The sequence below is a fragment of the Mus pahari genome, chromosome 18, assembly GCF_900095145.1.
Source record: "Mus pahari chromosome 18, PAHARI_EIJ_v1.1, whole genome shotgun sequence".
In the NCBI taxonomy this organism is placed as follows: domain Eukaryota; kingdom Metazoa; phylum Chordata; class Mammalia; order Rodentia; family Muridae; genus Mus; species Mus pahari.
In genome coordinates, this window is record NC_034607.1 from 50,249,715 (window position 1) to 50,264,381 (window position 14,667).

A 14,667-nucleotide genomic window follows, 5' to 3' on the forward strand; every position below is an offset into this window, starting at 1 on the left:
CTGATCTACAGAGTGAGTTCCAGGACAGCCAGGGCCACACAGAGAAACCCTGTCTCCAAAAAAAAAAATATTTTGGGATAGCTGTACAGATGAATACATGTCCACCCATGCCAACTTCCCAACTCCAGTGTCTCCTGGGCCTCCTTCAACAACCCCCTCCCCTAACTCCATCATGTCTTCTTCCTTCCCCACCTTCTTTTTCTTTTTCCACTCTTTGTCCAATTAATCCAGCTGCACACATGGACCATGAGCATCCACGCATGGAATCCACACATTACTATAGAAAACTTTCTGTCTCCTAGTGGCCATCAACTGTCAGTAGTTACTCCGCTAAAGGCAGGGCCTCGAATGCTCTTCATTCTCCACGTTAGAAGGTTGATTGGCTTGATCTTGTGGCAGCAGCCACAGTGGCTCTGGCAGGAGTTCGTGAGTTCAAGGACCTTGTCCTGCCTGGAGGACATATCTCCCAGCAGACTTCCAGGACTCCAGACTTGCAGGATGGCTTTTGCCATCCCAGCCCCGCCCTCTTAGCCTCGGTAGGAGAAAGGGGTGTGTATAGCTATCCTGTTTAGGGCTGCACACTCTCCGGTTATCCACTCACTGCGTCGCTGTGCGTCTCTTAACCTCAGACCACTGCATAGAGCCATTTCATTGATGGGGTTGACCTTGTTTTTGGCAAGAGTCTCTCACGGAACCCACAGCTCATGGATTTGGCTACACTGGTGGGCAGTGAACCCCAGGGATCTACCTTTGGCCTCCTCCTAGCACTGGGAGCTGCCATGCCCAGCTTTTATGTGGGTGCTGGGGATGCAAACTCAAGTCTTCGTGCTTGGGCAGCAGGTCCTTAGCTGACTGAAGCTTGAGGGCGACCTTCTATCACGATATTCTCGGAGAGGGGCTGACATATCTGACACTACTCTCCTAAACTTCTATCGCTACAGAATATCCTGCCAATAACCGGGAAGCTGTTTGGAGATTGGGTATTGGCTGCCTATTTTTCTCCCGCTGGGCTATTTTTCATGGCAGATCTCTTAGGTAAACCTTTGTCTTTAGGAGTTTTTATGGCTCATCCAAAACCAACCCCCCCCCCAAAAAAATCACTGTTTTATGTTAATTATGCTACTTAAATTATTTAAAAAAGCCGGGCGTGGTGGCACACGCCTTTAATCCCAGCACTCGGGAGGCAGAGGCAGGTGGATTTCTGAGTTCGAGGCCAGCCTGGTCTACAGAGTGAGTTCCAGGACAGCCAGGGCTAAACAGAGAAACCCTGTCTCAAAAAACCAATATATATATATATATAAAGCAGAATGGGTTTTCCTCCTTTGATTTTGTTTTTAAAGTTTTCAGCTATGTATGTGTGCGTGTGAATATATGTATATATATATATATATATATATATATATATATATATATATACACATGTGAGACACAGTGTGTGAGTGTGTGTGTGAGTGTGTACATGTGGTACTTATCTGTGTGTAAGTGAATGTATGCAGATGTGCTGTATTTGTATATGAATGTATGTGTATAAGTGTATGAGTGTGTGTATGAGTGTGTGTATGTGTTTGAGTGTGTGTATGCATCTTACCTGTGTGTGAGTGTATGTATGTGTCTTTTTGTGTATATGTGCTGCATGTGTGTCTGTGTGTGTGGTAAATGTGTGTGTATGTGTGTATAAGTTTGTGTGTGAGAGTGTATATATACCTATGTGTGGTCTGTGTGTATGTGTGTGTAAATGAGTATTGAGAATGTTTCTATATGTGTGTCTGTGTGTATATATGTGTAGGTGTCTGTATTTATGTGTGAGTGTATGTGTGTGTCTCTGTATGTGTACTGCATATGTGTGGTGTGTGAGTGGTATGTGTGTATGTGTCTGTGTGTATGTTTGAGTGTATGTATTTTTTGTGTATGTGTACTCTGTGTTGTGTGTGTGTGGTGTGTGTGTGGTGTGTATATGTGTGTTTTTGTCTATGTGTCTGTCTATGTATGTGAATGTATGTCTCTTTCTCTGTGTATGTGTGTTGCATGTGGTGAGTGTGTGTGAATGTGTATTGTGTGTATGTATGTGTGTTTGTGTGTATTTCTGTCTGTGTGAGTGTATGCGTCTCTCTCTGTATGTGTATACCATGTGTGCATGTGTTATTTAATTAGAACAATTTTGGCATCTGAATCCTAGTTCCATTTACACAGTGAACCCACAGATGAAACCTGGTTTCATGTTTTTAAAAAATAAAACCAAACTTACTTTTACAGCTTTCTCCTAAAAATATCCTGTAGTCAAACATGTCCAAATTTCAACTGACTTTAAGAATTCATTACATTTTTTCCCTGATGTTATTAAAATGATGGACAATTTGCTTTGTTTGAATTATCATCTACAATTCCTCAAATGCATTCGTGTCTTTCTTCGTATCTATAATCGCTGAGCTTCTGATAAAATTACATTCTTACCTATTTAGAATATTATATTATAGAATAGTGTATAAATTCCTTCCTTATTTAGACCTTCCCATGAAGTCTCAGGTGAGGCTTCAGATACATTAGGCTCTCTACCATGCAGGGATTGGGTCTGTGATCTGCAGAAAGAAGGCAGGGATAGGTAGAAGGTAGTAACAGGGGGGGGGGGGGGAGCAGACACTGCACTCATGTCCTTCAAAGATTCCTTATGTCTCAGTGTTCTTCGCAGAACATGCAAGAGGAGTCTGTTTTAAATTTTAAAGAAGCACTGCTCACACACATTACAGTTACATATCACTACTTTTCTTTGTATACTTTTCTTGCCTACATATGAGGAACGTTTGCTTCCATATGGGCACTTTGCACACTGTCATTACTCTAGTTGACACGGGCTTTATTCTGTGTATCTGCAGCAGTCTGATGATCTCTTGTGCCTACCCTGAAGGTAACACCACTTATCAAATAGTCTTCAGATTTTGTAATCGCTACAATTCGTTATACCTTACTGTTTAATATTTTCAGTTTGCCATACGTTTTAAGAACCTAATGTTAAAGTGCAATTCTAAGCTTAAAACTCTGACAAATTAAGTCTGGCACAATGGCATAATTTACCTTCTGAATTTAGGTACAAGTTATGGAAGAGAAACTAAAAGCAGCCAATATTCAGACCAGTGAATCAGAGACACGGCTCTATAAGAAGTGTCAAGACCTGGAGTCTGTGATGCAGGAGAAGGACGACATCATTCAGAACTTGGCGCTGCGGCTTGAAGAGCAGGTTAGGAAACTGAGTCGTCAATTGTATTAATGTGTGCTCATTGATATGTAGTTAAAAACAAAGCTTAGATATGGTACTATGGAGAATCTTACTCATAGGATTATGTCACATGGGTTGGTAAGAGGTACAGGTAAGAGGTCATTCCATTATTGTCTTGGGTGACACAAGGCCTCAAGGAAAGATCTAGCATTTTTTATTATGTGTGAGCTTGTGCACGTGTATATGTGCATGTGTGTGCATGTATGTGTGCATGTGTGTGTGTTCATGCTTGATCATGTATGTGTGTTCGTGTGTGTGTGTGTGTGTGTGTGTGTGTGTGTTCTGTATGTAGAGGTCAGAGGGTACTTAACAGGAGTTGGTTCTCTTCTTCCACCACGTGATCCTGGTGACAGAACCCACGACATCAGGCATGGTGGCACATGCCTTTACCCTTGGGCCATCTCTCTGACCTCAGATCTAATAGTTTTTTTGATGTGTCAGTGTTCTTTAACATTCAGACTTTAGAGTTTAAATGTGATGTTTTTCATTTGGACATACTTAGCTTATAGCATGCATAAAATGTTTGCAGCCACAGTGGATATGGTGGTCCATGCCTGAAATACTTGAATCCTGGAGGCTGACGGTGGAGAATCATTAGTGTGAGGCCAGTCTGCACAACATAATGAGACTATCTAAAGACAAATCATTTGCCTTGTACATATTATGTTTGAACTAATCCTGCTCAGAATTATCCTGTTTCCAGCTGCTCCCTATGAACAAGTAGAGTTCTGTCATTTTTATGACAAAAATCCACCAGGAGTTGGGTATAACCACTCAATCCAGTCATCTCAGCACTTGAGAGGCTGATGCAGGAGGATTACTACATACTGAATTAAAGCCAGCCTGGTTACAGAGTGAGACCTTGTTTCATTAGGATTAAATGACACTCAGGTAGCCATTTAATGTGACTGCTGTGTTTGTTAAGTGCATTAACATTTTCATTTGTTTTTCCCTTCTTGGTGAGCTCAGTGCTTTAGGACTGTGGTTTTCAGCATCCTAGCAGCCCGATCCCCACCCGATGTGATTTATGTGCCATAAAAACTTCTCTGGAGTTTTGTGACCAGAGCCAGGCTTTAAGGTTGTTAAATGTGACAATCTAGAGTTTCTCAGTGTTTGTTTTCCTGTTTTGTTTTGTTGTTTTGTTTTCTACTGTTTGAAGGAGAAAATAACCCTACTCCTAAGCAGATTCGTGTTCTCCTCCTGACTTAGTAGATCCAATTCTGCGGGTCCAGAAATGGTTCCTTTTGTTGATATATTCAAAGGATTCACTGCATTTTATGAGTCTCTGGGGTGGGGTGGGTCCCTGTTGCTCCTATGAGCAATGCTTGTGGAATAGATGGATACTTTGTGTTGCTTCAACAAAATACCTGACAGAAGCAACCTGAGGAGGGTTGGGTTTACTTTACTCACAGTTTGAGCGTCTAACCCATCACCGTAGGGAAGACATGGGGCAGGAGCAAGTAAGCTGCACCTCGTGTCCACAGTCAGGAAGCAGAGAGAGGTGAATGGTGGTCCAAGACCCCAGTCCTTGGAAGGACACCATCTGCATTTAAGGCAGGTCTGCCCATATCAATCAATCCAATCTAGAAAATCCCTCCGACACGCCTAGAGGGTTGCTTTCCTGGAGCTCTTACGTCCCGTGAAGTGGTCCGCCAGGTCATCGTCACAGCTGCACGTGCCTTTTCGTTTCTTACTCTGCTGAACACTTTTTCTTTCTTTCCTTCCCTTTCCCATATTTCTGTTTTAACAAGATCTACTGTTCAGGCTAGCCCACACCCCATGATCCTCCTGCCTGAGCCTCCAATGGCTAGGATTACAGGCATGTACCACTATGCCTGGCAATTTGGGCTTTTAAAAATCTGTTTGGTTACTTGGAGGTAAATGTATTAACCTGGAAACAGGTTCAAAGTGGTTTTGACTTCCATATTTTATGATATAATGTCTCCAAGCCAAGGTGCTTATGTTTAAACTAAACCAGTTGTTATGTTATTTCAGAAACAAGTGAGGATACAAGAAGCTAAAATAATAGAAGAAAAAGCAGCTAAGATCAAAGAATGGGTAACAGTTAAGTTAAATGAGGTATTTATGGCTCCTTTTTTTCCTTTATTATTTACTTCTTTTAATTAAAGTCTTTAGAATAGACAGCCCTGAGTGAGACAATAAGTCCTGACCAGTTGGTTATTGTTCTGTCTTTTGATATCCATTATATATTTTAATTTAAAAACACTGATATACTCATGATGATGACTGTAAACAGGCACATTGTAATGGGTTGATTTTAAATAATTATGAATATTACATGTATATATCATAAAGTTAATAGGATTTGTATCAAAAAAAATCACAGACTAAATGCTGAAATAGTTGTTTTAAAATTGCTTTACAGTGAGAAATGCGTAGGGACAAAAACTTTGATTGTTCAGGTTGATAGCCGGTGCTAATGAGCTTACCAGCTTGCACATAGAGTAACTATATATGGCTATTTCCTAAATTTTATAAGTTATTCATGAACATAAAAATTATTTTGTATTAAAGAATATCATTCTGCTCTTTTATTCAGCTAGAAGTAGAGAATCAGAATCTTCGTTTCATCAACCAAAACCAGACTGAAGAGATAAAAGCAATACAGTCAAAGTTGCAAGGTATGAATGAATATTCTCACTAAGGCAGGACCATGGGTGTGCTTGGCTGTGTAGGAGTTTACTATTAGTGTTTTAAGGATATGATTATGAGTATCATATAAGATGCTGTTGTCAGTAAATGAAAAAGAATTTCTCCTTCCAAAGAGAAGTTGGACTGAGGAGCCACAGCAAAAAGTGACAAGTGATGATATATTAATTTATCAAAGTGGCATTACATAGGTCGGAGAAAGATGACTGCATGGTAATTTTGCCCCTCTCTCCTAAAGGGCAATTCATTTAAAGACCAACGAATCCAATCTGCTAGTATTACTGCGTGGTAATGTCAGCCTTAGAGATCAGGGATCATAGGCAGCCGGTCCTGTCTCCCATGGTAACAGCATGTTGGTTTTTCCAAGCAATGTACTGCTACATCTCTGTTATCTTGATGGAACAGAGAGGGTAACAATGAAGCCAAATGGTAGAAGGATTTGTGCTAGAGGTTTGTTCTTCAGCATTCTGAGACTTGAACTTGAACTTTAGTTGGGGGTTAACAAATCAGAAATGTAGATTTTAGTTGTCCCTGTGTCAAGGGCTTTCAAGGTTCCTTGGCTTTATGCATTCTGAACACACCCCTGAATTTGGGGTTCCTTGAAGGCAGCTGCAGAATGGTTCTGTGGGTTCCCAGATGTCTCCTCTGGGTGTGGCAAATGCCAAAAAATTAAGCTCACCCACACATTGTCAGTGCTCTAAGCTTTCCGGGACCAAGTCTTCTGGAAAAGGAGATGAATCTTGCCAAATGGGAGTATCCGTTGCTACTCCAGGATGTCCACAGTGGGTCTGACATGCTTTTAAACGGGTTCATAGGCTGGGGTTTTAGTCCAGTGCTAGTGTTTGCACTGCATGTGTAAAAGGCCCAGTCTTAGCTCCAGCACCACAAACATATGAAAAGATGTTTCCTCGGAGTTCTTCATAGAGCCTGGCTTCTTCCTGCATTGAAGGAAGTGATGTCACCAGCCATCTATGACCATTGACACTAGTGGACTGAATTTAAACTGTCTACTCAATAGAATTTACTTTAGTTTCAGTAGGTTTACCATTAGAGAGGTAGTCTAGACTTCCTCCACCATGTCCTACAGACACAATTAAACACTCGATTGAATAATTGAAAAATGGTAAAACTGATTTCAATAGTTAATTTCAGATATTTTTGCTTTAGAAATGAAAATCAGTTGTTATTTTCAATTTTTTGAAATTTGCTTCAAATTACCTTTTCTCTATTCATCCATTTTGTGTGTGTGTATGTGTGTGTGTGTGTGTGTGTGTGTGAGAGAGAGAGAGAGAGAGAGAGAGAGAGCACTCACGTGTACGTGGAGACAACTTTCTGTGTACAACTTCCTGTCTCTTCTTTTATCACCTTTTATCTACCTTATTTTTGACTTCCTGTCTCTTCTTTTATCACCTTTTATCTACCTTATTTTTGAGACAGGCTCTCCCACAGAACCTGGTGCTCACTAATGTGGTTAGCCTGGCTGGCTAAGATCCCAGATCTACCTGTGTCTGCTGTCCTTCCCAGGCCCGGGGCTAAAGGCTTATGCCACTACACTTGGCTTTTCTGTGGATACCAGGGATCCACACTCAGATCCTCAGGCCGGGCAAACACTTTACCCACTAAGCCAGCTCACCGGTTTCCCATCTCCTGTTTCTTGACTGTTATAGAAACGTACAGCCTAGACCTTGTCCTTTGTATTTTTCCATTACGGAGGTTGCCTTCCTTCTAATCTCAAAGGCTTGCGTAGCTGTCATGACAGAGAGTTCTGTAGACACATCCTGGTGGTAACCACTCAGGTGCACACCTGGATGAGGACGAGGTGACTCCATAGGTGTGTGTATGTGTTGCGCTCACTCAGCTGCACCCGCTAGACTAGGTCAGAGCAGTGCTGGGATGGGTCCTCAGCTCTGCAGCCTCGGCCTCAAAACCATGGATCCCACACAATGCACTAAGAACAAACTGGTGTGGCTGAAAGAACATGAGTTTTGGTTTCTTAGAGGCTTTTTCTGTGCAGCCCTGGCTGTCCTGGAACTATCTCTGTAGACCAGGCTGACCTCAAACTCACAGAGATCTGCCTGACTCTGCTTCCCAAGTTCTGGGATTAAAGGCATGTGCCACCATGCCCAGCTGAAAGAAAATAAAATTTAAAGACAATTTTAATGTCCTGCTACTAATAATAACCATATTATTACTCTAGAATATTTAATATTTTTACATTAAAAATGTTGATTGTGATAGTAGCACTGGTTTCCTGAAGTAATATATAAAGTTGTTGATCGACAGGACTTTTCTCACTGTGTAGACCAGACTGTTCTGGAACTCACTGTGTAGCCCAGGCTTACATCTTCCTCCTCAGCATCTTGAGTGATGAGATGACAGGTGTGGACCACTACACCTAGTGAGACAGTCTGCTTAAGGTCTGCTAATGCTTTCATCTCCTCCATCTGAATGATAAAAGACAGCCGTCCGCCATGATTGACTGAAGGACCATATGTAGAATTAAGGTTTCCTGTTTTCATGACATTCACCATCACTGAAATAGGTTGAATGTACCACTTCTGTTTCCAAAATATTATCTATTTTCCTGATATCTCTGGCTTGCAATTCTAGTCTTCATTGATAGACTCTTGGGTTTTAGATACTAAGTGGTTCTGATCCTTGGAAACTAGCCTTAGGCTAGAGCAGAGATAGCACATATATGCTAGATTTAGTTTTCTTACAAAATATGTATGGATATTTTATAAACTATATATTATATATTTGTACACAGAATACAAAATATATGTATATATTATAATATACATATACACACACATTCATACATACATACACATGAAGTTGTTTGTCAGTACCACAGAGGATTGAGTCTAGGATCCCCATGAATACCAGTCTTTGAGGATGCTCTAGGTCCTTAAATAAAATGTCCCAAGGATTGCATATAATGGTCTGCACACATTCTCCTATAATCATCTTCAGGTTACTATAATGCCAACTGAAAGGTAAAAATTGTATAAACATTTGTTAGATTGTATTTTTTAATGTCTCATAGTAAAATATCTGTATATATTCAGTAGAGACAGTTGTTTTCTCTAAATACTTTTGATTCACCATTGATTAAATACACAGATGCAGAATTCATAGAATTGAGGACTAATTGTATATAGTCATGACTATTTTTGTGAATCCATTATGTGATAGATGATCAACATACACTATTTAAAGATACCTCTGAAGAAATGCTTGTCTTTATTATCAGTTGCTATTTAGGGTAACCCACCTCACCTCCGTCGTTTTCCTAGTGCCCTGAAGTTAATTTCCTCAGGAACTTTTCTTCCTAGGATCTCCATGCTTTCGGCCTTACAAACAACAATGTCAATTCCCCAGAGATGGGCTAAACCCATAGTTAGCAATCTGAGGCCTGAACTCAGGTCACCGGGATTGACAGCAGGCACCTTTACCCACTGATCCCCTCCCAACACCCCCCCAACACACACCACAGATTTAGGGTTCTATGCTCTTCATCAGGCTTTCCATTTTCTTATGTATAATGTATACTTATGTATAAGAGGAAATTCAGTCTTTTTTGTTTTTGTCTGGTATTTAGAGTGGTTTATGCAAGTCCTTATGTTTTCATTCAGCTGTTCTAATAAACCGCTATAAAAAATTCAACTCCATTTTGCTTAATGACCTAACAGAGCTCCAAGAGAAGAAGATATCCTGTGTCTCCACACCAAAGACCTCAGAAGGACAACGCAACCTGACATTTGGATGCTTCTTGTCCCGAGCAGAGAGTCCTCCTTGTGTAGTAAGATCCGAGGAAGTGAGCAAGATGGCCTCAAGTGAACCTGAGATCACCGAAGGAAGATGTGTAGAAGGTACTTACTAGTGGGGGACATTTTTGAGAACTACTTTTTATTTTTTGTTACTTCAGAGAAGAAAATACTGCCTACATAATCCAGCCTTGGTCCTGTGCCCTTCATTTTCAGTCTCCCTCTAAAGTTTGCCTGCTGGTGCAGCCTGGTGGCAACACCTCACAGGCAATCTTGTTTGTTGACTTTTCCTAAAAGTTCTAGGGAAGCCTGAGTTTGCAACTTATCTACATCCCACTCTAGTTCCCTTCCAAGACCTGAGAAAAATGACCGCGGTAAAAGCTGCCTCTCAGCTGGGTTTTAACATTTTGAAAACTACACAATGCTTTTTCAGTGGAAGGCTTCCTTGGGACCTAGTTCTTGCTGTTACTCACATTTGTTACTTTCCCAAGAAACCTTCTCAGTGGTCAGCTCAGCACCGCTGAATCTGCCTGTGCAGAAGCTCAGCACTTGAAGATGTAACCAATCCCTGCAGCAGAAACCTTGACAATGTAACCAATCCCTGCTACAGACACCTTCAAACTATAACCAATCCCTGCTCTAGAAACCTTGACAATGTAACCAATCCCTGCTACAGAAACCTTGACAATGTAACCAATCCCTGCTACAGAAACCTTGACAATGTAACCAATCCCTGCCGCAGAACTTGAGATTGCCTGTGGTTTTGGCCTCTTGTTCCTTAGTTGTGAGGTTCATATTTATGTTTTCAGAGTTTCTTTTCTATTCAATTTGGAGTTTTAAGTCATTATTTATGAAGCTATTGGTACGTTCCATTTCTCCCGGTGCTAACAAATGGAATTTGTATCTACAGGCATTTAAAGAGGCTGCTCTTATTATAAAACACACGGAATTACAGCTAAACAGAGAGTAGAGGAAAGCTTTTTCTGTGATTTTACACATTTTATGTATTGAAGCATGGATACAAAGTTGGTTTCTGAAATTATGGTTTTGTATTCATGTTTAGGCTTACATTATGATGATTTTGCAGGTTAATGGGAAAAGGGCTGTCATTTTTCTTTTCTAAAAATGGAAGTAATGGTGCTCATTTTGGGGACAGCTTCTTTCTTTGATGTTCAAATTCATTCTTCTTCACACTCAGCTCCTTCTCTCTTTAGATTGTTGCCAACTTCCGTTCCCCAACATACTTATTTGTAAAAACCAATTTACTTTTGAAACAATTAAATTGAAGTATAAGGATTATATGTTTTCATAAACTCTGAAGTTTTCAAACGTGCTTAAGAAGGCAGAAAAACTAACAAAGAACAGTAGAAGCTGACCATATTCTCATGACGTTGCCAGCTTCTACAGTGTAGTTAAGTCAGGCAGCGCCAATGCACACATGCAGTCTAGTTTTGTCAGTTTTAAAGGCAACCTGCCAATGTGCTGTGTCTTCCTCTAGAGATGGAAATTGCAGAGAAGCCTGCGGACAACCAAGTCCAAGAGAACAGCAGAAGCCAGAGAAAGTTGCACGAGACCTCTTGCAGCTCAGAACAGAACCGGAAAACAAGAGCAAGCTTTGCAACGGATGGTGGTACGTCCCAGAATTCCGGGGTTCCAGTGAGTGACTGGAGTTCAGACGAGGACGATGGAAGCAAGGGCAGATCTAAGTCCAGATGCACGTCCACCCTTTCCAGCCACACGTCTGAGGAGGGTGGCCAGTGCGGCAGGCTGGGCAGCGAAGCCTACCTCACAGCATCTGATGACAGTAGTTCTATATTCGAAGAAGAGACTTTTGATGGGAATAGACCCGAGCAAAAGAAGCTGTGTTCTTGGCAGCAGAAGGCACCATGGAAAGCTCAGGGTAACCTTACAAAGGGGAGGTCTCAGTCAGGAGTAAAGGAGCAAGATAGTTCCTCAGATGAACTGAATAAGAAATTTCAGTTGCAGAGACTGGATTATACATCCTCATCCAGCGAAGCCAACACCCCAAGCCCTATTTTAACCCCAGCTTTAACTCCCAGATACCCTAACTCACTCTCTGGAAAAGGAGGAGCCCCGTTAGTGCCTCCTCCATTCCAGCCACCCCCAAAGCTCAGGGTCCCCAACGTTTTCAGTATAAGTGTGGCACTCACCAAGAGACACCTGAGCCAGCCACAGCTATGCTCCGACCGGATGTTTGGCACGAACCGGAACGCCATAAGCATGATCCGGCCGCTGAGGCCCCAGGAAACGGACCTTGACGTGGTTGATGGGGACGGGCCCAAGGCTGTGAACAGCATGGACACCGGTTGTGAAGACGGCTTATTTTCCTATGACTCCCAGGATTCTTCTCCGTGTGCAGATGACCAGGAAAACAGCGAGGCCCCCAAGAAGGCCCCGTGCAGCAAACCCCCCACTCCTCCTCTGCACCGCTTCCCCTCTTGGGTAATTACATCAGGTTGCAGCACGTGCTCAGGGGCCTGTTCTCAGCACAGACTCAGGTTTCACACTACCCGCACCCGCACCCCCACCCACCCACACACACACCCTCACCCCGTTTCTTTTCACATTCAGCATTGTTCTGACAATTCTCAGTTTTCAGAATTCAGTTTCCTCTTCTCTTCCCCAACCGTGTTATGAACAATTGAGAAACAAGACAGATGGGAATTCAAAATATGATTTTAGTTACGGATGAGAGCCTTGGGGCGGGGGCAGATGAGCTTTTCAATGTTAGACTTTGGAATTAGATTTGTTCACTCAGGCCCAAGCTGGAGCTCGGAGGGAAGCGAGGCCAGGGACTCCTCTAACTCATCCAGTGTGAAGATGCTTGTTTCCTGTGGAGCCGCTCCTCTGGAGCTCGGAGAGAGGACCGGTGCTGGGCTGTGTGGACCCACCACACAGCGGTGATGTGGATGGATATGGAGAGCAGGGGTGTTCTGTGCCTGAAGGCCCTGACCCAGGACACGTGATGGGGTGGGAGGGAGGGAGGGGTTTCCTCAACTGCTGCCACGGAGTGCTCCGGAAGCAGCACTGTCGCCTTCCCGCTCAGGCTCTGAGCTTTTTGCTTTTCGCTTGATTAACAGAGGTTTTGCGTGACTCCTTGTCAATTTACAAAGCCCTTACTTCAGCTGGATTAGTTTCTTACTAACCTAGAAGAGACTGTTTTCTCTTTGGAAACATTGTGACTACAAAAGCAAACTGGTCAATGATTAGATACTTCTTAGACATATCAACATTGCCTGATTTTTAAGAAAACAAAAATCTCTCTCTAAGCTTTCGCACTTACGTATTAATGGCAGGGGCAAGCCTGCTGCAGGGTATGTGTGGAGATCAGAGCACAGCCTGCAGGAGTTGTCACTCTCTTCCACCATGGAGGTTCCTAGGCTCAAACTTGGTTTGTCACCCTAGCCTACCAGCTATCTCACCAGCCCCAATAGTCTACCTTTAAAATTAAGTGAATTGGTCTGCTTTGTCGACTTACCATATCGGGACAATTTAACCTCTCACTTCAAAAGAAACGTCTGGGATGCCAAGTATTTTGGGTTTTGGAGTCATGTTTTTTTAATTGCTATTATGGTTATTTTATTTAGTAGCTGCTATAACTGTAAGCAAATTATAGTGGCCATGGCTTCCCTAATAGAAATTCAGACTTAAAGCTGTATCTGCTTTTTATTTACTTTCAAGAGAACATGTTTTCCTTTCAGTAGCCACATGAAACTGCCTCTTGTTTATTGCTAAATTCTGCAGTGCACAAGAAAGTAGAAGCAAATGGCGTGCGGCTCTCTAGAATTCTAGCTCTGTTACCTTTAGGCAGTAAGACACTGAGATTTGGTTTGTTGTTGTTGTTGTTATGTTGAAGATCTTCAGAGATTGATGTTAAGCTTTCAAGTTCATTTTATTTTGCAGTTTTGCCTTCTCCTTCCTTTCCTCTTTTCAAGCTATTTGGTCCTGGAAAAGTCGAATGCTTCTCAGACTTCTAATGTACTGACCCGGAGCAAAGGTTCAAAAATTCGTATTTTCAGGTTTTCGGGAGATGTTCTAGCTACCTCAGCCAGTAAGATGCTAATTTAAAGCAAGCATACCCTGTTTGAATTAGAGCATCATGCAGAATGGAATAGTCACTCTGGTGGGGCAAGTTCTGAGCCAACACTACCTCTGATGGCCTGTTTTCTAAGTGACCTGGCTTGTCTTCTCATCTATGGTGACTCTCTCTCTGATTTCCTTCCTGCTTCCATGTCTGTCTCGTGCTCACACGGACTCCAGTGGACTCGAAGCTCCCACTCATACTGCTTTAGTGTTGACCTCTGCAGTTCATCTCTGTGTGCTAATCCTTTCAAAGAAAGCACACCCGTTCTGTTTGGCTCTAGTGCATCAAACAGGCCCCCATCATCAATGTCACCAAAGAACTTGTACCAGTCACTCTTGCCACTGGCCAGCCCAGTAGACGAGAATGACATCTCTTGCCTTCCATGTTCTGGCCCAGGCAACTATGTTCAAGTTTAGATCTTTCATAGAAGGCATGGCACAGTGATTTACACACTGGGAACCACTGGGATCCTTCCTGTTAGTTGGTGATGCTAACTTTGCACTACCTGTTTCAGAGATCTTTCCTGAGAAGAGAAGGAAACACAATAAGCTACTATTGGAACAAGATAATCATTCCAGTGTGATACTCAAATCCATTTATTATTTGACCCAAAGCCTTTTATTTTATTGAAATGTACATTGAAGTAAGAAGGCAGTAACATTTAATGCGCTGCTGTGATTTTGAATGTACATTGTCCCCCTTTCTATCCTAGCCATGGTAACAGATATTAAAGGTGATATCTGTGTGTAATTAGTGACTGTAAGCAGTTGGCTTCATGCTACCACATGTAGAATGTTACAGTGTTAAAGAAGGGGTTTACCTAAAACCAGTGCTTGGCGGTAAGCTCGCTT

General features: G+C 42.1%; 1 protein-coding gene across 1 annotated transcript in view; it reads left to right on the forward strand.

The window, feature by feature from the left end:
* Plekhh2 (pleckstrin homology, MyTH4 and FERM domain containing H2) overlaps window positions 1–14,667 on the forward strand; it is a 111,867-nt gene that overhangs the window by 43,674 nt on the left and 53,526 nt on the right. The window contains exons 4-8 of the mRNA XM_021217699.2: window positions 3,083–3,232; window positions 5,267–5,350; window positions 5,832–5,913; window positions 9,637–9,816; window positions 11,210–12,174. Coding sequence (XP_021073358.1) covers window positions 3,083–3,232; window positions 5,267–5,350; window positions 5,832–5,913; window positions 9,637–9,816; window positions 11,210–12,174 — 1,461 coding nt within the window. The remainder of the gene's footprint in view (window positions 1–3,082; window positions 3,233–5,266; window positions 5,351–5,831; window positions 5,914–9,636; window positions 9,817–11,209; window positions 12,175–14,667) is intronic.